This window comes from Branchiostoma lanceolatum, chromosome 5 (assembly GCF_035083965.1).
Source record: "Branchiostoma lanceolatum isolate klBraLanc5 chromosome 5, klBraLanc5.hap2, whole genome shotgun sequence".
Lineage (NCBI taxonomy): Eukaryota > Metazoa > Chordata > Leptocardii > Amphioxiformes > Branchiostomatidae > Branchiostoma > Branchiostoma lanceolatum.
In genome coordinates, this window is record NC_089726.1 from 735865 (window position 1) to 760634 (window position 24770).

Here is a 24770-nt window from a genome sequence, read left to right on the forward strand (position 1 = left end):
TTCAGAAAACCAAAACAAAGTCTAATTCTGAGGACATGGAGTCCACACATGGGGAACACGGTTTGCAAACATAAGAAACACAAACATGCACTGAGCACTCAAATATCTACAAAATATCATCACAGCACACAGCGTTGATTTTACAGATGGCATCTCTGAAGACCGTACAACAGCTGATGCAAGTGAAAGCACAAAACCACACACGTAAACCCAGGAACATGGGATCAGGGTTGTCTCCAGATTTAAATTCTTTTACATCCAACTCATGTTTTTGGAGCCCATGTTGTTAATTCTAGGTATTGCAACCAAAATTTCAAAAGCATGATGCACTGATATTATTGCTTCTTCTGATAGAGCTCATCAAAAGAAATAAAATGCTTTTTCAATGAAGTCAATATGTTGAGCGGTTGCTGATATAGCTCCATGAAGTTTCCAAATCGGCCCTCAGAAAAGATTGTTTTAGGAATCAACTATGAATATGAATTGCCAATTTAATAAATCTGACAGTTAAAGCTTACAAAAATACAATTTCATCCATTACATGTCATAAAGCTCAATTTTTTTGACATGGGATAATTTTTTCCATCCAAACATGCAAATCTCCCTCCTGTGCCGGAGGTGTGTGTGGGGGGGGGGGGGGGGGGAGGGGGCTGGAGACAGCCCTGTGCAGAGGAAGGTCGGGGACTGTACCTGTGCAGAAGTGCTCCCTACCTGCTTCATAGCTGGCCAGGTGGTACAGGAAAGAGAACAGAGCCGTGGCGAAGGGCTGGGGGAACGGGCTCTCAGCTGGGTCTGGGGGGGACAGAAGTACATGTAAGTAAATAACACAACCCAGTCAAAACAAAGGGCTGGGGGAACGGGCTCTCAGCTGGGTCTGGGGGGGACAGAAGTACATGTCAGTACATGTAAGGATGAACAAGCTCAACTGAACAAGTTTACCAATAAACTTGCTAGGGAAAAAGGGCTCTCACTGGGGTCTGGGAGTCACAGGAAATACATCTTAGTAACATACAAGATAATCTGAACAAGTTACAATCAACCAATAACACAACCCAGTCTAAACAACTTGAATTAAACTGGTTAGGGGCTTATCCATCTTTAACTGATGGGAGAACTGAGAGAATGAGAGAACTGATAAACTTCAAGCATACAGTCAAACCTGCCTAGGCGACCACCTTTTCAACACGACCACCTGGCCATGGCGACCGCTTTTTCTCGGTTCCGAAAATTTTCCCCATAGGCTACAAGCATTAAGCTGCCTGCCCAAGGCGACCACCTATCCAACGCGACCGCGACCGCCACGAATTGGGACCGCAAAGAGCACAATCCCTGCCCATGGCGGCCGCCTAATTTTCAAGCGTGTGGTGACATCGGATCATTTTGCTGTCGGATTTCACGGAAATGTTTTCCAGAATTTGAAGGACAAAAATATATGGAATAGCAATGTTATAGCATCGATTCCTCCATGAAGTGTTTAATAAAACGTTCCCCCTATTATCATTGTAAAGACAAATGTTTGTGATGTTGTTGTGCCTATCGTAATCTTATAGTTAACTGCAAACTCAGTTCGGTTTAAACTCAATTTTAAAAACGAATACGTAGTGCATGGCATCAAAAAGTCAGATTTCGCAGAAACTACTATCTATTTGTTGTATTTTCAACAAAAATCTGTCTGTGTCTTACTAAATTCCGCCGAAAAATGACTTCGCGGCAGGCAAAACGTCGGGCGAGAAATATTGTTCCTTGGTCCTGACGCCATCTTGGATTTGTCGCGGCCCGGATTTGGCGTACCGCTGACCTTTCTAAAACACGTTGCTTTTGTGTATGAACATTTACGAATACTCTTGTTATTAATTGAAATTAATATTCTTATTTTCTTTTTATTTCCATGAATCTCAAACCTTTATTGGACGGTGTGCGATCTGCTGCACTGACTTACCTTTCGATGCGGCGCGGCGCGACGAAATCACACCGTTCCGTTTTCATCTTAAGCTGTCAGATCGAAAACTTTTTGCCCCTTTTATCCAACGGTCGGCGCCCCAAAAAAGGCAGGGGTCAGCAGGTGTTTTCTAGGGATTTGTCTTAGGCCTAAAAACTTCGATGATGTGCGTTTGTGTGAGTGTGTACTATTTAATGTAACGTGTGAATGCGGGAGGGCGCTGCGATCATCGAGGCAACCATTGTTTTGTAGTCAAAATTATGAAAATTTTCTACGTGATGTAGCGGTATACAATTATTACGACGATAACGGAGAATGTAATTTTTGTAGGATCTTTCTGTCAATGAGAATTGAACCTGGTGGGGGTCATGTTGTCTAAATTCACATAATTTTCCATCCATTTACGTACTGTATTTGAAAACCTCGACCTGGAAACATGTGAGTGGAATCCTCTTCATGGCGACCACCTGTCCATCGCGACCGTTTTTGCTCGGTCCGCCGGGTGGTCGCCCTGGGCAGGTTTGACTGTATTTAAAAAATATTCGGTAAAAAGGGGCAAACAAAGTTACCTGTCATGGCGTGTAGTAGACTGTAGACTGGTTTATTTTTTTCCACACAAGGTGGATAAAAACTGTTCGAAGCCTGGGGGGCTAAATTGTACAGCTTTGTACTATTTACATCAACGTTGATGAAGGTTAGACATCCAGATAATAAGATACGTCAAAAATAATTACTCAAGCAACTGGATAAGATTTTGAAACAGTCAGACGTTTCAGACAGTATCCACTGTCTTTCGTCAGTGACTAACGATAGGACGATATTTACATGAACATCGTAAAAAAATATTTTGCAAAAAGGGGCAAACAACGTTACCTGTCATGGCGTGGATGCAGCTCCTGACCAGCACGGGCAGGAAGCCGTGGTACGAGGCGGCGCCCGTGGCGTCGATAATGTTGCCGAGCCTAGCGGGATCATGGAAGAGATAACTACATTACTAAATATTTAAACTGTCCTGTAACAGGAACATGCAGCCAAACGGAAAATATACGTACAGTCGATCAAAACTATCTAACAGACAGGGTCGCACACTGTCCGATAACCCTAACCCAGGCTAGCGGGATCATGGAAGAGATAACTACATTACTAAATATTTAAACTGTCCAGTAGCAGGAACATGCAGGAAAACTGAGAAAACATACAAACTATCCAACGGACCACAATAGCTTTCATCAAAATAAGGAAAAAACCTAGTAGTAGAGTAGAGAAACATTTGAGCTGGTGCATTTAAATGTTGGAGTGAAATCTACTGCTTTAGTTGGAGAGGCAAACAGCCAAACTGGGCAGCATAACTACCTAGCAGACCTGGCAGCATTAGCTATCATATTCTTCATCAAAATAAGGACAAAAACTTCTGGTGTAGAGCAATATTTCATCTAAAGCTTTAAAGATGGCAAAGACAGCCTCATACCTAAGTTATCACTATCTGAAAACTCTTCAAAGTTTTCTTTTTTTTCATATTTGCTTTCCAATGTTCTTAGAGAACTGAGTGCTCTTAAGATTTTTTCAAGTCACTTCTAAAGTCGTGAAAGCAAGAGTGAGAATCATCTGTTACATAACTCAAAAGTGGTAGACTCAAACAGTGCAAAAAACGTTCAGCAATTCCTGTCTTAATATTTTACTACTTCCCATGACATTACTTCACCCACTTTATATCATTTAGACTAGGCATGTTTTTCTTCAATGATAGTCTTACACCACTGCAGTGAGAAGTGTAACATAGTGAGAAGTGATCCGTTGTTATAGTACGGATTGTTAGGAGCACCAGTCCTGTAACACAGCACGCACGTGAGCCCCACGAGCCGCGGGCGGGCCGGCCGCGTCTGGAACAACGCTGGAACGTTAGTTCTCAACACAACATGAGAAACACAAGGCAAAGGCAGGCAGGGAGGATACATGGCAGCAGGAGTGGACCCAGACTTTACACAGCTGAGCTAGAGGGGGGAACTAAAACTGGGAAACCATTCTCAAACTTACGGTTAAATTGCTTAGAAAGGTTTTACACCATTTAAAGAAAGATTACACTTCCCTCTTGAAAATGGCGTCTTAACTTCTGCCTTAACACTTATAGTTTTAGAGATATTATCAATCAGATTTTTCAAATCTTAAACATGTTTTCTAATTAAACCTTTTAAGTAATCAGTGAAACCAATGCCTTCAAATCTCATTGTGAAAAGAATTGTTTCAAGTCTTAAACTAGTAAAACGTTGGGAGGAACTGCTAAAATCTGGGGACACCCCTGGAAGGTAGACAAGATGGTAATGTTGAGACCCGGCCAGGGTTTACCCCAGGTTACCCCCTGGCCGGGTCCCTGTGATAGTGGGTTATACAACAGCATGAGGAACAATGGCAGAACTAAAACCCAATCAGACAAAGTTAAAGTCGGCGCAGCGAGTCGGCGGGGGAAACTCACTTGGGGTTCCTCTCCAGGTGGATGATCGCCGTTAACGTTCTCAACGACGCTGCTTTGATCTCCTGGAAAAACAACAAAGATTTGATACTGACTGTAAATCCATTTCATACTGCGGTTGGAAATTCTAGCGGTTGGGGGGAAAAGGGAGTAGTTCACAGCAGTTAATCTTAATGGTGATCAAATATTTGTGATGATGAAATCTTAGCGGTAAAATAGTGACGTGAAAGTCCCTAAAATTAAGTTACCGTTAACAAATCAAGAATTACAGTTTTTGACAGGCGCTGACATCCAGGAACAAATCTAGAATAATTCTCTCTTTTAAAAGGCCGTAAAACTTTGCAGTTGTCACAATTCTGAGAAAGAAAAAGATTTTTCCCCATTTTCCTTCAGCATATAAGCAAACTGTCTCCTCAACCCTACTTTATCTAAAAGTCATCAGAGTAAAAGGAAACATATAAAGTACATGGGTCCTGAACTTTGGAATGAACTCCCAACGGAACAACGAAAACTCACTGCCGTATCGACCTTTAGAAATGGACTTTAGGAATGGAATTAGGACTGATACCGAATTTTAAATTGTATATTATTCTGATCATTGTGTATTATGTCTGTGCATTGTATTTGTATCCAGGGAGCCTGAAAAACAGGTCAAAAGACCTGAGTGTGTCTACTGGTTAAATAAAGAAATGAAATGAAATATGTCCTAATGTCAGGAAACAGTTCCTTACCGTAAGTCGGGTATCCTTCAGCTGGAGCACATCAACCAACTCTTCTATGAGCCCGTTGTACAGCAGGGTGTTGGCATTGTCTTGTAGGGCAGCCGAGTAAACTGGGGAATGTATAAAACAATGGGTTAGAAAACAAGCGCATACACTCGCACACACGCTCACACACACTCGCACATAAATACATACACACATACTGCTGAGTATAGTGGGAATGGGACCGGAAATTAGAATATACATTCACACACACAAATATATACACACACCAAACACACACCATACAGGGGTTTATCTAAATCAGGAAAGAGGGGCGCTGCGCCCTCGTTTCCGCCCAGCACCCCCTTGTCGAATTCAGATTTTAGCTTAATATCCAGCATACAGCCTTCACTCAGCAATCGATTCTTCCATATATATATACAGAATTTGCTCCCTCGCCTGTGTGTGCTCCCTCTTGGTCAATTTTTTTAGAAAAACCCCTGCCATACAAAGCGTATAACATGAATGAAAGCCTGTAAAAAGGCATACCTGGAACTGACAGGGCCTGTATTCTGGCCTGTACTTACCTAGAACTGACAGGGCCTGTAACCTGGCCTGTACACACTGTAGTCTGAGGCGGTAGTCCGAGAAACAGTAGGCTAACCTAATGTGGGTGAACAGCAGCATCTGAAAAAGAAAACAAATCGCAATTTAGTGCTACTGAGTTCAACAGAAATCCTTGCAAATCATTTATCATTGACATTAGCATTCAAATGCTTCAGTTCTTTTATAAGTTGCAAGGCAAAAATCAAATGACCAGTTTGACCTTGAAGTCTAACCTGTTTGAGCTTGACGTCTTACAAGTTTGTCATTGAAGTCTTACCTGTTTCACCTTGATCACCTTGAAGTCTTACAAGTTTGACCTTGAAGTCTTACCTGTTTGACCTTGAGGTCTGCCCTGTTTGATCTTGAAGTATGGCCTGTTTAACCTTGATGTCTGATCTGTTTGACCTTGAAGTCTTACCAGTTTGACTTCGAAGTCTTACCTGTTTGTCCTTAAAGTCTTACCTGTTTGTCCTTGAAGTCTTACCTGTTTGTCCTTGGGCACGTTATACACCTTGAGGAGATTCTCCATGATCTCCGCTGGGCTCTGGGCAACTTTGTCGACGTTCTCGATGTGGATACACTGCACGGCATTCACAGGCTGGGGAGGGGGGACGGGGGCAACAGTCAAGTCTCAGCAACAAAACAAGAGCTCAAGAGCTATCTACCACTCAAACATCATGACCATGGCATGTCCAGAGCAGTTATGCTACAGTACTGTAGGAAGCCGTTAGGAAGCCCATTATGGAACACAATGTTCGTCTCCCTGACGCCTCCCCAACTACCAAATATCATGAAGATCCACCAACAGCTTGTCGAGTTATACTGTCTACATACAAACACACATACATAAACAGAGCCACTCCACCATAGCAAAACCGAAAACATAACCTTCTGGCAAAGGTAATTAAATGAATGAATGAATGAATGGTTTATTCATGTAAGCACACACAAGGCAGCATAGTTTCCTTAATGTTTGAAATCTGCAGTGCGAAAGAAATCTGCTAGGGGGATAAACAATTCATGCTAGGCTGCAAGGGTTAAAATAAAGTGTGACGAAGAAGACAAATATCAATGGCTTTAAATGGCAGAACGTCTTTCCCATTTCAACCTATACGAAGACGTTAGACCGCATCTGTTCCAGTTTTAGTCATTAATTGTTCGTGACACAGATGTCATTTCAGACTTTTCAGTTTCTTCCAAACCAGGCCAGACACCTTTCCACTGTTTTACTACACATACTTATGAGATGATACCATATCATAAACACCATCCACTGCTACTTTGCATACAGCTGACAACAACTGCACATCTCTGTAAAACTAAAAAACTTTTCACACAAATATATCACCTGCTCCATGGTGACAAAACTTTCCCCTAACACCTCCTGTCAAAGTGATAATTACTACAAGAGCCGTCCTGACTGACATTACATCAGCCAGTTACTTTCCTTGCAGTTAAACCATCTGCACAGTGCTGTACAAGCGGAGACACTTTCATACCAAACCTAACAACACCTACTATGCGGTGACAAAACCTTCTAACACCTTTTGTTGGAGTGATAACAATTGCAGTCCTGTTCATTTACAACTTCCGCACAGCTGGCAAATCACACTTTCCTTCACATTTCATACTCTCCAAGCAGAGGAGTGGGTCCGGCAGGTTTTTGACGTGTTTTTAGGCGTTTTTGTCGGGCTTTCTACTTTGTCATGGTATCTTCTATCTTTAACCCACACACTAAAAGATACCATGACAAAGTAGAAAGCCCGACAAAAACGCCTAAAAACACGTCAAAAACCTGCCGGACCCACTCCTCTGCTTGGAGAGTACACATTTCACACAATCTAAAACACCAGCACATGTCAGACACTTCCAGCACCTGCACAACACTGTACAAATAACAAACTCTTCACACACATACAGCAAAAACAGCTACTCTATGGTGACAAAACTTCAAACTTTTGTTGGAGAGCTCATTAGTCCTGCTGATTTATGACCTAATTATAGTTGGCTAATCACCTGTAACTTTATAATCACTCTCTGAAATACCAGGACATGTTTCAACATCTGCACATGATGTCATCGCAAATACGGAGAGGTTTCACAACTGCACAAATATCCGAGGAGGTAGAAAAAATAGAAGGTCCCACCTTTTTCCCTGGCGTTGATTTTTCATCTGAAACTTCTGTGTAGAACTCAAAGTGCAAGGTAGTTGCACTGGCGGGGTAACTCTGAAAAGCAAAGAAGATTTCTTAAGCATCTACAGTAGTACAACATGTAGTAGTTCTCTGCCAACCCACAAAAAGATTAGAATCTTTCACCTACATGTACACTTGGCTAGTAATACACTTTATCTTCACGGTAGCAAAATTTCACAGCATAAGGAAAATGGACATTTTCACTGAACTTTAACTTCACGGTGTTGCCAGAATGAAGGAATCATTAATAACTACAACAGGTAATTATCACAGTGATGATAAGTTCACGGTACAGAGGTGACCATGAAAACAGTGAACATAAAGTTACAGTGAAAGAAGCAAGAATTACAGTATTTTCTGACAAATCTCACAAAAAATATGTTTTAAGAATCAAAAACAAAATGTGCCAATAAATACAAAATAAGGTACATGTACAATTTTTTCGAATATAGTACAAAAAAAATTGTTTTTAGCTTGTATGACTGTGCTTTGTGCCACCACAGGACATACTCACAGTGAAGGGAAGATCTTGGCAACACTCGGCCAGCCCAAACCCGTTTTCCTTTCCTCCCCAGCTCTGTAGGTAAAACAACGTGTCATCAGTAAACAAGCCAGTCTATAGAGAGCATAAATCACATCTAACTTCCAAGGCAAAGTTGACAGAAAGGACACTGTAGTTTAATAGAAACCTATCTCATTCTGGACCTTGAATTCTACAATGTATCACAACTTAACCACAAAACTTTCTTTACTTGACTTGACCATTACATTGAAAGGAGGGGGAGACAAAACAGGTGAAATAAATTGATGACAAAATAAATTAGTTTTCACAAACACAGAAAGTGACCATTGACTGCCAAATGGTCAAATAATTAACAAGCAAACAAACGAGCAAGCGTACATGTACACTGTACCTCTGTGAGGTACTGCAGAGGTAGTATCTTCTGTATCTTTTCAAAGGCCAGGAATCGAGCAAAAGATAAACAAACAAGCAAGCGTGCGTACCTCAGCGAGGTGCTGCAGCCTGCCCAGCAGCGTCTGTCTCTTCTCGGCGGCGAGGCGTGTGATGAAGTTGGACCTCTTACTGAACACGTACAACAGGTTCAGGACGGGGAGTACTAGCCCCATGTCTGAGGAGGACAGCAGTCTGGTCACATGCTGCAGAAGAAACAACAACACTGGTCACAAACAAACAAACAAACAAACAGCAGGTTCAGGACGGGGAGTACTAAACCCATGTCTGAGGAGGACAGCAGTCTGGTCACGTGCTGGGGGGACAAGAAATGGTGGATTATTATTTCTGAGGAAGGCTAAAGGATCAGCAGCCAATTCACACGTTGCACAGGGGGGAGAGGAATAGGTTTCTGTGAGTAAGCTGCAAAAGTGACAAGAATACCCCCGACAATGGTCAAAAACCAGAACAAAAACAGCAACATTTTGATTTTTTTCTTCTTCTGGCTGATTAGCCGAGACAGATGATTTATTCTGTAGAACCCACCTCCATGGAGAAGCTGTGCTCTATCAGCTAATAACAGATCTATGATAGTCTGCAGAACTGACCTCCATGGAGTTGTAGAGGTGTCTGGAGAAGCTGTGCTCTATCAGCAGCTATAACAGACAGATCTATGATAGTCTCTAGAACCCACCTCCATGGAGTTGTAGAGGTGTCTGGAGAAGCTGTGCTCTATCAGCAGCTATAACAGACAGATCTATGATAGTCTGTAGAACCCATCTCCATGGAGTTGTAGAGGTGTCTGGAGAAGCTGTGCTCTATCAGCAGCTATAACAGATCTATGATAGTCTGTAGAACCCACCTCCATGGAGTTGTAGAGGTGTCTGGAGAAGCTGTGCTCTATCAGCAGCTATAACAGATCTATGATAGTCTGTAGAACCCACCTCCATGGAGTTGTAGAGGTGTCTGGAGAAGCTGTGCTCTATCAGCAGCTATAACAGACAGATCTATGATAGTCTGCAGAACCCACCTCCATGGAGTTGTAGAGGTGTCTGGAGAAGCTGTGCTCTATCAGCAGCTATAACAGACAGATCTATGATATTCTGTAGAACCCACCTCCATGGAGTTGTAGAGGTGTCTGGAGAAGCTGTGCTCTATCAGCAGCTATAACAGACAGATCTATGATAGTCTGTAGAACCCACCTCCATGGAGTTGTAGAGGTGTCTGGAGAAGCTGTTATACCTCTATCAGCAGCTATAACAGACAGATCTATGATAGTCTGTAGAACCCACCTCCATGGAGTTGTAGAGGTGTCTGGAGAAGCTGTGCTCTATCAGCAGCTATAACAGACAGATCTATGATAGTCTGTAGAACCCACCTCCATGGAGTTGTAGAGGTGTCTGGAGAAGCTGTGCTCTATCAGCAGCTATAACAGACAGATCTATGATATTCTGTAGAACCCACCTCCATGGAGTTGTAGAGGTGTCTGGAGAAGCTGTGCTCTATCAGCAGCTAATAACAGATCTATGATAGTCTGTAGAACCCACCTCCATGGAGTTGTAGAGGTGTCTGGAGAAGCTGTGCTCTATCAGCAGCGCCGTGAACTGCAGCACTTTCAGCAGACGCTCCTTGGACTGGACCATGTCCGGCCGGTCGATGGGAAGGGTCCATTCTGCGCCGGGGGGTGTCAGGCACGCCTCCTCTAGGATGGTGTCAAACCGGTCCAACACATCTATCCAGTGAACTAACTCACACTGGGGAGAACAGGACCAGGGTCAGAAATCTTAACATTCAGTAGTTTGGGTGATTTTAATTTCATTTCGCAGAAGGCCAAGAACTAGCCTGAGTATCATCCTGTTTAGTTCCAGACTCTACCTTCACCGAACAAACAAACTCTGGCGAAGGTAGAGTCTGGAACTAAACAGGATGACACTCAGGCTAGCAAAGCACAACAGAAATTATGGAAATCTGAGCATCTACTTAAAGTTATCGTATTCACACACAAACTCTCATACTTGACGAGGATCACAGAAACTTCCGACAAACTTTGGCCCAGTGCTGATGTCACATGTCTTGCGAAATCAGGTTTATGACTGAGTGATTCAGTCACATACTACGGTGAAATTTTTTGAGTTGGACAATCAGGGCTCGAAATTCATCTTTTGGAATAGGTGCACTGGTGCACCCAACTCAAAAAATTGGGTGCACAGAAAGAATTTTGGGTGCACCAGATAAAGTAAAGTTGAATGTTCTTCAGAACATGATTACAAAGTTTAACACTGCTGCCTTTCTTAAGAACTTCAATCTGTAATTGTAAAGCTAACTTTAAAATTTCAAACAAATGATACATTAAATAAAGTACAGCAAAAAGTTATCATGCTGTTTTCATACTTACATTTCAAGAATATTCTGTATACTAGTGTACAATAGTACCTTAACCCTATAGGCTACAAAAATATATAGGTGACCAGTGCACCCACAGTCAAAAATTAGATGCACAAGCTCCAATTTTGGGTGCACTGGGTGCACATGCACCCACTATTTCGAGCCCTGACAATAGTTTGTTAAATAACACAACGTTCCCTTGTACTGACCTTCCCATAGTTCCATGTCTTGATGCTGTCCAGCACCCCCGGCAGCTCCTCTAATGGTACGGTCTTCAGGTGCTCGATCAGTGCCTTACAGTCAGCAGGCTGGGGGGGGGGATGGTTAACACAAACATCCTGGTTACCTCAGGAATAACATCATGATGGATGTAGCGGATTCATCATTGTGACAAACCAAAAACAGGACACACACTTCCCATACACTCCCATACCCCCTACCCCTGAGACTTAGATGTGACATGTCATTCAGCGCAATGTAACCGGCTGCTGCCATACTGCGTGCCTGTGAAGCTGGTGTGTTATGCCCAAGGGCGGTTATACAAGCTATACTCTAGGCTATACAAATACAATACAAATATAGATTTTTTTATTTTTTTCAAACTTTATTAACATACATACATAATAATACATAATAGTACATGGAAAGCCTTAACTAATTGTAGTGTTGGTTGAAATTACAATGATGGTTTTAAATATTGTAAATGCTTATCAATTTCTATGGTTCTCTTAAGTCGGTTTCTGAAGAGGGCAAAGTTTGGTTTGACATTTTGAACAAAACATGAATATACACAGTACTTAGCAATTAGGATACAATGTGCAAGTATAGATCTAGATACATTCTGTGCTAAAGCTGTAATTGCTGAACAGAAATATGGTAAAATGACCAAATGACATTCAACATTTGTGGTCTGATTTCATATCTTATTTCATACCTGGGAAACTTGGTTTGCTGCAGATCACAAGCTTAACAACCCGGGACATTTATGACATGGAAAATTGATTGATTGATTGATTGATTGATTATTTTATTGGATGATTGATTGATTGATTGAATACTGCACTCACCACTTCCGAGACTGTTTTCTTCAGCTTGGTTCTGTCAATTTTCATGGCTGCTTCAGGTCAGGTTTCAGCTGAACATCATACTGGAAACTGGACAACAACAACAACAACATAGCATCAACAGGCTTGTTTACATACTGTAAACTGGACAACAACAACAACATGGTCAACGGACTGTTTACATACTGGAAACTGGACAACAACAACAACATGGTATCAACAGACTTGTTTACATCTAAATATAGGTATCAACAGGCTTGTTAACATCTAAGACAGCCAAGTTCAGCATAAAAACCATGATCCTAGCAGTAATGCTTAACTGGTTCATTGCACTTCAGCATAATTGGAACCCTACTTGTTATCCTGAGAAAGAAAACCCCAATACCACCTGTTCCATTCTTCTCAAATCGAGGAAAGGAAATGAAAGTGATCTGGAACCAGTTTAGCTCAAATGAACTCAGTGAACAGATGAGCTAATCTTCCACTGGTCGTGACAGGAAGACAGATGCTATATACAGTATTTACAGGTTCATTGTACCGGGAAAATTCCACTAGCTCTTTTCGACAAACACAATGAACGGCGGACCACGGCTTAACGTCCCGTCCTAAGGACTGCGACCTTTTCCCGTAGCGTGCATGTCGGGTGAGCGACACAGCCGGGATCGAACCCGGGGACTCTAGTTCCAGGGGCAAGATTGCTAACCACTGGACTACGCACGCTACGCTTTTGTGGAAGTTTTGATACCGGATTTATAGATCCAAAACATAATCCTTTTAGGATAACCAACCAATGCCAACCTCGCCAAAAATAGTTAATCAAGCAACTGGATAAAATTTTGACGTTTCAAAAAGCATCCTCTATCTTTCATCAGTGACTAAGGAAAGATCTGGCAGAACCAGGTTTTATGCCAAAACTCTGAATAGATATGTTAATGAAGTGAAGACAATTTCATCCTGCTAGTATAACCAACCAATGGCAATCCCCATGTAACTATGCAGCTCTCTCCACAGAGCTAATGACAGCCCCAGGAGGGAGGTGGTGAGAACATAGGCCTGGGTGACACAGTCTGGATAAATAGCACGGCCTCAAACCTGTGATTCCACATCATCTACTGTCGTCAGACATTTCCCCATACTTCTCACAGGAACAGTCAGGAGGGGAAACAGCAAATAACAGTGTTATACCTACTGGCCGTGGGAACTACAGTGGAAATCAGAGAGAAAATGGAGTGATTGAGGTGGTTTTAAGTTCGTGACAAAGAGGTTACCAGAAAACAAATGCGAACATTCACAATATTTTGAGCTTTACTTACAGCTTTTCCCAGTGACAATGTCCCCACATTAACATGCATGAAGCCAGCTTGACTGTACCTGACAATACAGATATTCAGACTCTGTTAACGTCTGGTGGCTCACTGATGATACAGGTTTCATTACTTCGACAGGTTTAGATACTAATTTGTTAAAAAAATCAAAGATAAGCCTGGCTTTACATCCCATCCGTCCCTGAAGCTAGGTACTTGTTTTCACCTGAGTTTAGTAAGGTAAAAGTTGTAGAGTGCCTTTCCCAAAGGCAAAAAAAAATGGGGCATGCCAGGGATTGGAGCCCAAAACACAAAGGTCCGTTCTGTACTGACTTATCCAACAGGAGGACCTTATAATATATAATACCTTAGAGCTTATATTATAAGTTAGATCCTCCCAAAACTTACAGCAAGCCAAGCAGGAAAATCAGCATCTACCACCCAACTTGTACCACCCTTAAGATGTACTTAATTCTTAGAAAATCGAAAGGGTTTCCTAAATTTTAGGGTTCTTTAATTAATAAGAAACTGTTCAAACAATATCTGTCCACTGAAGATTCTGTAGCGCAGGACTTTGAAAGTACTTTGACGTATCAGATACAGACTGGCCCATAGGTCAGGTGTGACGCATATCAATCACTCCTGGCAGATAGAAGCATCTTCTCTCCTCAGAAAGAGGCTCTGAGCCGTAAGATAACTCTGACAACCCAATTAAACACCAACCAGAACTGTGCCTGACCTGGATCAGAAATGGACAGCTACAAGCCTGGCAGAATTCAGCAGACAGGCATTACCCTCTTTATCAGTTGCACAACTGGGAGCATGCACAAAAGTAATCAACACTAAGTCGGAGACTATTGTTCAGTTCAGCGGAGACTACTGTAGTTCACTTTATCTTCACAGTAGCAAAATCTCACGTGTAAGGAAAATGGACATTTTCACTGAACTTGCGCCAAGTGATTTACAGAACAAATGAGTGAAGGAATCAAATAATAACAAATTTTTCACGGCGATGATAAGTTCATGGTACTGAGGTGACCGTGAAAACAGTGAACATAAAGTTACACTGAAAGAAACAAGAATCACAGTATTGTACAAAACTACCAACATCTGCAGTAGAGAGGGAGGTTACAAGGTGGCCCAAAATTTCATTCCTTCTCCGTTAGGCTGAGAAATACCAACAGCTACTAAAGATTAAGTACAATTACCAAAATCATTTTACTAAAACTTGTTGATTCATCCAGTGAAAAACAGCACACCAAATCCATCCTAGTTAACAAATTCCGTGGATCCTACGGCCCGAGTTTGATCCTAGGGGTCGACTCTAGCTCGGACATGTTGTAAGCAATTGCATTCGTCATTTTGGATGGTAACGTAAAGCCGGCGGCCCCGTGTATGAGGGAGCTTCAGGCGTAAGCCTCAAGCGTCAAACCTCTGCACGTAAAAGAACCCAACACACTTATTGAGAAGAGTAGGGGTGACCCGGTGTGCTTGGCCAAAAACGCGAGCAGTAGCAAAGCACTTCCACTAGCTACTTGAAAAAGCATCATGCTTCATCTCAAATGAGGATGCCTTGAAACAAAAAAAACAGAACCACCTTTGAAAACAGGATGAAAGAAACCTCCTGATTCCACAACAAAAGAGACAGCCTCATTGAACCTTCTTTGACATCCAAAATCTCTTCAACTTCAAGAGAACCAAAGCCAACATGTATGCCACCCCTTAACTACAACATCCATTGGTCTTTCATCACTGCACGTACATATTCTAAATCAAGAAAAGGACAGAATGTAGCCGTCTAAATGCCACATCCCACCTGAGGATATATGCCTGCGATGCTCTCGCCAGCTTTTGACTTTTTTCTGTCCCTCATATTGTTGATCATCTTTCATTGCTCAATCTGTTATTTCAAGCTACATTTACGAAAATAAATCTTTATCAGTTTCATGTCATTAAGTTCAGACTTTTGGACAGATGGGATAGAATATTTAAAAAATTTCTGGGGCAGAGGACCAGGTTCTGGAGACAGCCATGTACGCCTGTGCGACATCTGCCCATCTTCAAAAACAAACTGTACATCACCCGGCAACAAATACTCTGTAAATAGTGACTGACTTACCTCATAGTGACGTTGCCAAATATCAAATGACTCAGATGACTAATTGTATAATCCACGTAATATGAAAACAAGTTTTGGCTTTGTTAACAATTCTATAGTCTTGAATTTTGTATATTGTTCAGTTACCAGGGCTAACCCTTCAGCTAGTTTGGTAGCCCTGGCTGTACTCTTTTTTTCCAGTCAAATAAATCAATCAAATCATATCTGCCCATCTCCGACTCGGAGTCTTACACATCCTACATGTGGGATAATCCTCAGATCTGCTACTGGAAATCAATATCAGGAAGATTCCTGTGGTGTAACCGGAGCAGACCGCGCATCGCATCAATCTGACGGGAGACCGCAGGGATGAAGTCATCACAGAAATCCATCCATTACGTAACTACTCATGACCTACTACTGTCCCAATACAAACAAAACCCCAGGAAAAAAATACTGTAATTCTTCCTTCTTTCACTGTAACTTTATGTTCACTGTTTTCACTGTCAGATCTGTATAGTGAACTCATCATCACCGTGGAAAAAAAACTGTTATTATTTATGATTCCTTCACACATACATTCTGTGAATGTCCATTTTCCTTACACTGTGAAATTTTGCTACCGTGAAGATAAAGTGAATTACAGTAAACCCCCTTCAGGTTAGGTGGAGGTAACCATGGGGTCATGTCTATACCTTACAGCATCCTGAAGATATATACAAAACACTGAGTTGATATCCCAAAATAAATCAAAGATCAACAACTATATACACGTATACCGAGGTTCATTACAGGAGGCAGCATATAAAACTACAATTAGTACTATACGTTTTATTACAACGACTACAAAGTCTATGCCATTCTTTTTCTCTCATCTACGTCAACATCTCTCTACATGATCTCTCTTTCATAGTTCTACTTTTGGAAAAAATTTACTGAACCAGGCCAGATTCTGTATGAATATTGACAACAGAGTGGCCATAACTAAAGCAAACCTCCAGTGGAAGCCACTGACAGTGACAGAGATAGGAAAAATGCCCAGACTGCTCAAAATGACAAACTAACTTGTGGCCGTACCACCCACCAGTGTGAACCTAATCCACCTTAGAAAGGAACAAGAAAATGCCACGACTACACGTTTCAGTGTTATCAACCAATAATTAAGGCATTATACAAATTTGTTCTCCCAAGAACTACTGCAGACCTGAACCCAGTCATTGTAATCAAGTAGAGCCTTATCCGTCTTCATGTCAAATCAACTCAAAATGCTTCAACTGAAAATGACATCAAAGACTGCTTGGAGGTAGGCACAGTAGGTGAGACAACACGTTTGAGGTACATTGTTCTAAAGCTGTCGTGTTACACAGAAGGGCAGCTAGTCCTGTTGACTTATGATAATAGAGACACAGCTGATCAAATTTAAAGGGTTAATACTAATAACAGATACATTGATGACCAGGTGGGGAGAACTGTTGCAAAAAAGCCAAACAACCAGCTGTTGGGGGGGGGGCACTTTTTTCTTACATCACAAGTCATCTACCAGCACCATAATACGTCCAGGTCAAAAGATACAAAAAACGCAAGTTCTGCTGCAGTACTAAAGCCACATAACAGGGGCCCAAAGTCAACCTTGACCTCTGTCTTCCCAACGCCTACCCAAATACTAAATATCATCGTAATCTACCGAGAGGTGCTTAAGTTACGCTGAGCAAAAATCCGGAAACACAAACATACACACAGACATCCACAGACAGACAGACATACAAACATACCCAAAACAATATCTCAATTTTTTTATGGAGATAATAACAAGGCACGAAGAACCGCTGACAGTTCCGGGCTGAGGGAGGGAAGACTGTTGCAGAAAGAGTTGCTGACAATTATGTCATCATCATGGCGTTAAATGGCCGAGTGGCTAAGCTAGTGGACACAAGATCGTGAGGTAACGAGTTTGATTCCTGGTATTCCTGGCCAGATGTTGTGTCCTTGAGAAAGGCACTCTAACCAGGTGTAAAAATGGGTACCTGACTATCATTGGGCAGGTAAAAAGCAGTGGATGGAGAGGGTTGGGCTCCACCTTCCAATAGCGGACACAGTGGTCAACAAGTTAACAAACCACTGTCCCTTCGGCCTCAAAAATGCTTTGGGACTACCTTTTTTTATGTCAAGTCATCGTGGGCTGAGAAATCCTCAGGTACAAACACTACGCAGGTATGACGAGGTATCAGATTACAAAACATATCACAAAAGGGGGCCATTACAAGACCAAAGCACCCTTAACAAGAACGTAGGACCCTTCTGAGACTAATTCTGATCTATAAGAACGTTTGTGCAGGTCGTACTGTGATGCTCCATCCAGCGCCCCCCTCCCCACCCAGGGTTTGTTCTAGAGTGTTCCACCAGGTATACAGGAGTCTCTCCTGTTCATCCCTGCATCTTCAGACGTCTCCTCGTAATGAGGACATGACCGACTCCTCCAGGTGAGGCCATCCTCACCTGACAGATGACAAACATGACCACACAGCCAGGTGGGAGGGCAGGTGTGGACAATACTGATGATTGTGTAAGGTACAGTACTGTCAATAGGATTATGTGACCCAAAAGCTGACTTAGAAAAAGGACAATCCACAGGTATAAAAGAACTACAATGCTCCAATCTTCTCATCAACTTCTTGATTACCTGTGAAAAACACCTATTACCCCATAAGAGGTACAGTGAAAGTGTGATGAGCTCATCTTGTCCCTTTGTTGAAGCCCTTTGTGTTGCAAATCAACATGTGCCAACAGATAACTTTATCATCCAAATCAGATTTTCAATGACTGTCCAAACGATCAATGCGGAGCATAAATACCTGTGCTAAAGTTACCTCAGAATGTCCAGGTTGTGGTTAAGGAACCGAAGGTGAGTTTTATAGATGTTTGGTATTCAACACGTAACCGTTCATGACTGGTCACCAAATTAACCTGATGTTATGAGATGTTTTTATTCAGGAACAGGGAATGGTATGGCACAATTCCTGACTGGTAAGGACACACGACCTCCCAAGTTCTGCCTGACATATACCACCAGCACCAGGACGTGTCCTGAGGTGGTTCAGATGTGCTAACTCGGCCCTGGGGACACACAACTCGGCCAGGTTAGTATGAATAGCCGGGACAGACGTGCGTTTTCATTGGCACACGCACACCACTGGGATGGCTCAGCGAAAATAAGCGCCACGCACCAGGAAATTTGGCGGTTTCTACCCATCCTTTCACACTGAACTCTCTCAGATACACTCCCGGAGAACCGAGTCTCCCCACAGACATGTCTGACAGGATTATACCGACAGAATAAGCCGTCATTTCGACACGAAGTCGTGCCAAACGACCGCGTAAAAACTCACCTGAAATGGTCGCCATTTTCTTCAGACCCCGGATTTCTGCCTCGTTCTGGGGCTGAACAAGGCATGACGGGTGTCTCAACTTTGACCTTTCAACGCGGGAAATTCAAATTTCATCATGACGCTATTTGTGACGTATTTTCTGACGTAATGATTCACGCTCTAATAAAGTGGAACAAATAGTCCATGGGCAAAGAAGGTTTTTGGTACCACCGAGAGGGACAAGTGCTATCATGGATTTTTTTTAAACTGCATACTACGTAGTAATGGAATCTATCCTATGCACTGCGAGAAAGTGAAAGGATTGCGAGATCAGCTCAATAAACGAAAATCAATTTAATGTACCTTGTACATTGTAGCGAGCATTTTGTATTTTGTATTTCTGTCCACGGCCCATCTATAGTGTCTGTATCTATAGACGCATGTGTGTCAATCGGGAACCGCTGTGCTGTATTTATAGCAATATCCATGTGTGGATTCGGCCCGTTTCTGCATACATTTTGCCTGGTTTTGGACTTACTTTTTACTTAGACATGTTTGAAGCACTGAACGTTTCGCGACGTTTGATGACATTGACAATCACACTCGAAAGACGTCAAAAACAACATGAAGCTGCATACTGATTGGTACCAGCAATGTAGATGTAGATATCTAAAACAAGAATGTAACGCAGCAGTTGGTATCTGTAAATGGCAAAATGAAAGGCTCGTTTGAACACATTTGTAACAAATTTTATTACAGCAACAGTTTCGTGTCTTTATTTCTGTATCAGTTTACGAGAGAAGGTCGGGTCAATGACCCCTGTATCATGGCGGGAATCAAACGACGACAACGTCATCACAACTAGCGGGAATGAGCGGTACTGCAGAATGCGAGTCAGGATATGGAGGTTGAGCGACATGACCTTGACCCTGTTGTTGTTGTTGTTGTTGTTGGAATGTCTGTAATTGCACTTGACCGCCTGACGTCACACACTGTTCGTCTGGGAGGATGTGTCCTGCCGCAACATTACAGTCAAGTTCAACAATTTGAACTATTTCCAAACCTTTGAAATTTTCTTCTCCACACTCGACCTCTGCGACCATGACCTTTTGACCGCCCTTGTAGCTGATAGGGACATACACTTGACCTTGAACCACAGATGGGGACGATGTTGCGTCAGCTTCCGGTGTTTTCAGTTCTTCTTGCTTCCTGGCACCGGATATTTGTCTCTCCGTGAAAACGTTAGCGCTGTCTTCTGGTGGTGGCACCAGCGTTATACTTGTGCCGAGTACGATCAAGTCGTCAACACCTGACGAGAGCGTCCCCTGTGCCTGACATTCCCGTACTGCAGGGCCCCTGTGCCCCTGCTCTGCCGCTTTGGTGCAGAAACGTTTCTTAAAGGGGAGTTTCTTGGCGTCTTCGGACGCCAGCCCTGTGTAAGGCACTAACGGGAAGCTAACGGCAGACATCGGTGTGTTGCTAAGACCTGTGCTCGCCTTTCTCGGCGGCATTCGTTGGATGTCGTGTGGTGAACAAGACATGTTGGGCATTCGCGTCATCTCGTGTTGCGGCGTTCGTGGGATGTCGTGAAGCGTTCGTGGCATGTCCTGAAACGTTCGCGGCATGTCGTGTTGTGGCCCTTGCATCTCGTGAGGCGTTCGTAACACATGATGTGGCGTCCGTGGAATGTCGTGCACCGTTCGTGGCATGTCGTGAAGCGTTTGTGGCACGTCGTGTTGTGGTCCTGGCCACTCGTGAGGCATTCGTAGCGCGTGGTTTGGCGTTCGTGGTATATCGTACAGCGGTCGTGGCATGTCGTGTGACGATCGTGGCATCTCGTGAAGCGGTCGTGGCATGTCGTGTTGTTGAAGTCCGGGCACGGCCGGGACCTCCTCCGGCTCCGGAGCCATCTCCTCCCGCGCCTCCTCCTGGATGGCCCGGACCGCCGCCAGAACCTCCTCCTCGTGCGTCATCTCTCGGCTCTTCCTCCTGGGAGCCTTCCTTCCACCCCCGCCCGGCCTCCTACATCTTCTTCTATATTTCCGTTTCGGTGTGCTGGTAACTAAAACGTCTTCAGGTGAAAAGAAGATGTCTTCTTCAGCACACAGGTGTGCTGACCCCAGCTCGCCAGGTGAGGTTGGTTGTTCAGACTCCGCCTCCTTGTAAGACGTCTTGTCGGCCAGACTTTCTCTCTCGTCGCGTCCCTTCTGCCTCTTGTTTGGTGACGTCACAACCTCCTCAAAGTTGGCAACAGTCAGGAATGAAACGTCATCGGTGGTCGCCATGGCGACGTGGTTGGGAGAAGCGGGAACCATGACGACGGGGTCTGTGGAACCTGTCGCCATGGGAACGTGACAGGAAGAGTCTGCGAGTTTTTCGGGAGTTTTCAGGATGGGCACCTGTAACACACCTATGAAGGTTTGGTCCTCTCCTGGAGTTGGGGATGATACGTTCCTAGCTGGCGGGGGGACGAAGACCTCCGGTAGGGACAGTTCGTCTTTAGTCGGCGGTGGGGTGAAAACCTCCGGTACGGACGGGTTGTTGCAAGTAATCATATTCGTCTCGTTCACAACAGTGTTCATTTTAAGGTCTATTGAGGAAGCCATTTCTCCGGCTGTTGGATCTGTGCCGTCAGCTTGCTCACCGGAAGGTCCAGACTTCCTCCGGCAGCGGGCGCAGACTCCGGCCTCAGCGGCGTGTTCCTCCCGGACGGGCGGGCACACCGAGGACCGCGGCGGCGGGCAGGCAGGAGGTGCTGCCGGCTGTGGTGCTGATGATTCTACTGGAAATGCTTTTATTTGGGAAACTTCTATCTGGGGTACTTTCATGTCAGACACCTCTAGTCGTGTGATATCCCTCTGGCGCTGTGGCATGCCGGCTACTCCAAAGGCAGGTACTGTAGGCTGTGGTACTTCTATCGGCAACGCCTTCATCCGCGGGACCTCTATCGCAGGAACTCCCACTTCAGATACTCCTTCTAGTGCTATCACCTTGTGAGACGCGAGATCTATCCCGAGCGGGGTATCCACCTCAATCCGTGGTACCTCCATCCACGATGGCGCCCTCCGCGACAGCCGTGCACCCGGTACTCCTGAGTTCTCTTCTCTCAAAGAGAGCATCTTTATTTCTGGCCCTTTCGTCTGTGCTACTTCGGCTTGTGGCATCCACACCACTTCTACCAGCGAGAGTCCTGCCGGCAGTTCTTCCACTGGAGAAGCTTTTGCTCGCAGCCTTTTCGTCTGCTGTTCTTCCCACCGTGGTTCACTGACTAGTGGTGCGTTTGCTTGCGACGCATTTACTTGTACTTCTGCTAGCGGTACTTCAGGTAGTGGTACATTTATTTGTATTAGATCTTGTCTTGTTGCTTCCACTATTGACGCATCTATACACGGTACCTTTGACTGTGGTACTTTGAGTCGTGGTTCTTCAAGATCTAGTCGCGGTACTTCCAACCGCAGTTTCCCCTCGTGTTCCACTTCTGCCTGCAATTGGTCCGCTGTCACACGTCTGCTTTGGTATGATTGGAATCGCCCGGCGCCGATTATTACAGGAATCTGCTGATTACTAGCAGTACCACAAACTGGTCCGGGAATCTGCTGTTTGGCAGTACCACAAACTGGTCCGGGAATCCAATCGTCAGTAGTGGCAGCAGCGCCAAGTGTTCCAGCAACCTGCTGACGAGTAGCAGCAACACCGACTGTTCCGGGAATCTGCGGACTAGCAGTACCAAAAGATGGTCCGGGAATCTGCTGGTTAGCAGTAGCAGCAACACTGACTGTTCTTTGAATCTGGTTAACAGAATCTCCAACTGGTCCGGGAATCCGCTGGTTAGCGATTTCAACGCCGACTGGTCCAAGAATCCGCTGTTTAGCGACTTCAACGCCGACTGGTCCGGGAATCTGCTGGTTAGCAAGATCAGCAACCTGACCAAGTGGTCCGGGAATCGGCTGGTTAGCAGTAGCAGCAACGCCGACTGTTCCTGGAGCTTGGTGGTTGGCAGCAACAGCACCGAATAGATTCCGTCTTGGTCCCGCTCCCGGTACCCTCGGCCGAAGTGAGAACTCCTGCGGCTGGACCATCGCGGAGCCCCGAGGACTGCCGAACATCGGTACCTGGTCTGCCGAGGACGGTTTCCGATCCCCAGTCAGTAGGTTCGAAGCCCAGAGCGACTGGAAAATCGCGTTGGAACCCGGTGATGGGCCTTTAGACACAAAAGCATCACATAGAATGGCTTCTTGTATAGTTGTAAGTGCGGGTGTTGAGACGGTGACGGGTGCAGCCGGCGCTGAAGATGCCGTGGGAGGAGGAATCACTGGCACGGACTGATGATCTGCCTGCGGAGGCGTGTCTGCTGTACCACCGCCAGGTGTTTTGGGCGTGCCGTTCTGAAATAGACCGCAAAAAATCATCGTTCTCTTTTCTTGCGGCGACTCGCCCTGCAGCAGCCGGACCCTCTCGGCACTGTTCACGGACAGTCCCGCCCGGTCCTGCGGCGACTCCCCCTGCAGGAGCCCGACCGTCTCAGTCTGGTCCCGCGGCGACTCGCCCTGCAGCAGTCGGACTCTCTCGGCACTGCTCTCGGACAGTCCCGCCTGGTCTCTCGGCGACTCCCCCTGCAGCGGCCAGACCCTCTTTGCCCTCCGCTCCGTCAGTCCCGCCTGGTCTCCCGGCGGCTCGCCCTGCAGCAGCCAGACCCTCTCGGCCCTCCGCTCCGTCAGTCCCGCCCGGTCTCCCGGCGACTCCCCCTGGCCCTGCAGCACTCGGACTCTCTCGGCTCTCCGCTCGGCTAGCCCCGCCCGGTCTCCCGGCGCCTCCCCCTGGCCCTGCAGCAGCCGGACCCTCTCGGCCCGCCGCTCCGTCAGCGCCGCCCGGGAACAGCTCGGCCGCCGCACCAGGGGCAGCAGCTCGGGCTGGTCCCGCTGGAAGTACTGCAGGGAACGAGGACGGACGTGTCTTTGTCTGTCATAATATATAGATTTTCACATAATTTCGATTTGTTATGTACGTATATCAGGCTCTAATGTTCTGAATGAACTAATGTTGTACTGCCTAGGGGATTTCCATTAAACTACATATTGCAATCAGGTTAAGACCACTAAGACGACAAATGAAGCCAAAGATATTACAAAACTGTGTTGCTTTGGCGACGGTTATGTAGCTCCTGTTGCGATCACATACATGTACGACAGATGGAGATCAAGTTGAGGACAGCAGTTGATGTGTCGTACAAAATACAGGACAGCTTGTAGTAGATCCTTGCGGACTGTCGATTCTGTCTAAAAATCCTTCGACAAAAAGTTGTACGACATCTGTGTACGTGACTTCGCCTCTCCACTCACCACGTGGTAGAACTCTCTCAGCTCGGCCGTCTCAAGTCCGTCCGGGTGCTCGGGCCTTCCCTCCCTGCCCCCGCGGGCCCGCCGGAAGCCGTACAGGTTCATCTGCCGGTAGAAGGAGCCGAAGGTGCGCGTCCTGAAGGCGCCCGGCTTCTGCGGGTCGAGCAGCTCCTCCTCCAGTAGGCGCTGGTGCACGAGCAGGGTGGTGCCGGCGGGGGCCCAGCGCACGGACCGCACCGCCGGGTCCTCCGCCAACTCCCGCAGCCGCACCGGGAACAGCGGCCCCGAGCCCCGGAACGGGGACACCGGAACCTCGTCCCCGCCTCCCTCCATGTCTTAGGGAAATCTTTAAGAA

General features: G+C 45.0%; 1 protein-coding gene across 1 annotated transcript in view; it reads right to left on the minus strand.

Moving 5' to 3' along the window:
* The window catches only part of LOC136434547 (E3 ubiquitin-protein ligase HUWE1-like), an 83028-nt gene extending 63844 nt beyond the window's left edge, over window positions 1–19184 (minus strand). Inside the window, exons 1-13 of the mRNA XM_066427411.1 lie at window positions 19101–19184; window positions 12316–12402; window positions 11458–11556; window positions 10411–10617; window positions 8917–9069; window positions 8426–8488; window positions 7864–7944; window positions 6201–6314; window positions 5698–5797; window positions 5138–5238; window positions 4410–4471; window positions 2813–2901; window positions 712–792 (exon numbers count right to left, since the gene is read on the minus strand). Of these exons, the coding sequence (XP_066283508.1) occupies window positions 712–792; window positions 2813–2901; window positions 4410–4471; window positions 5138–5238; window positions 5698–5797; window positions 6201–6314; window positions 7864–7944; window positions 8426–8488; window positions 8917–9069; window positions 10411–10617; window positions 11458–11556; window positions 12316–12360 (1195 nt within the window). The 5' untranslated portion in view covers window positions 12361–12402; window positions 19101–19184. The remainder of the gene's footprint in view (window positions 1–711; window positions 793–2812; window positions 2902–4409; window positions 4472–5137; window positions 5239–5697; window positions 5798–6200; window positions 6315–7863; window positions 7945–8425; window positions 8489–8916; window positions 9070–10410; window positions 10618–11457; window positions 11557–12315; window positions 12403–19100) is intronic.
* Between the last annotated feature and the right edge of the window lie 5586 nt (window positions 19185–24770).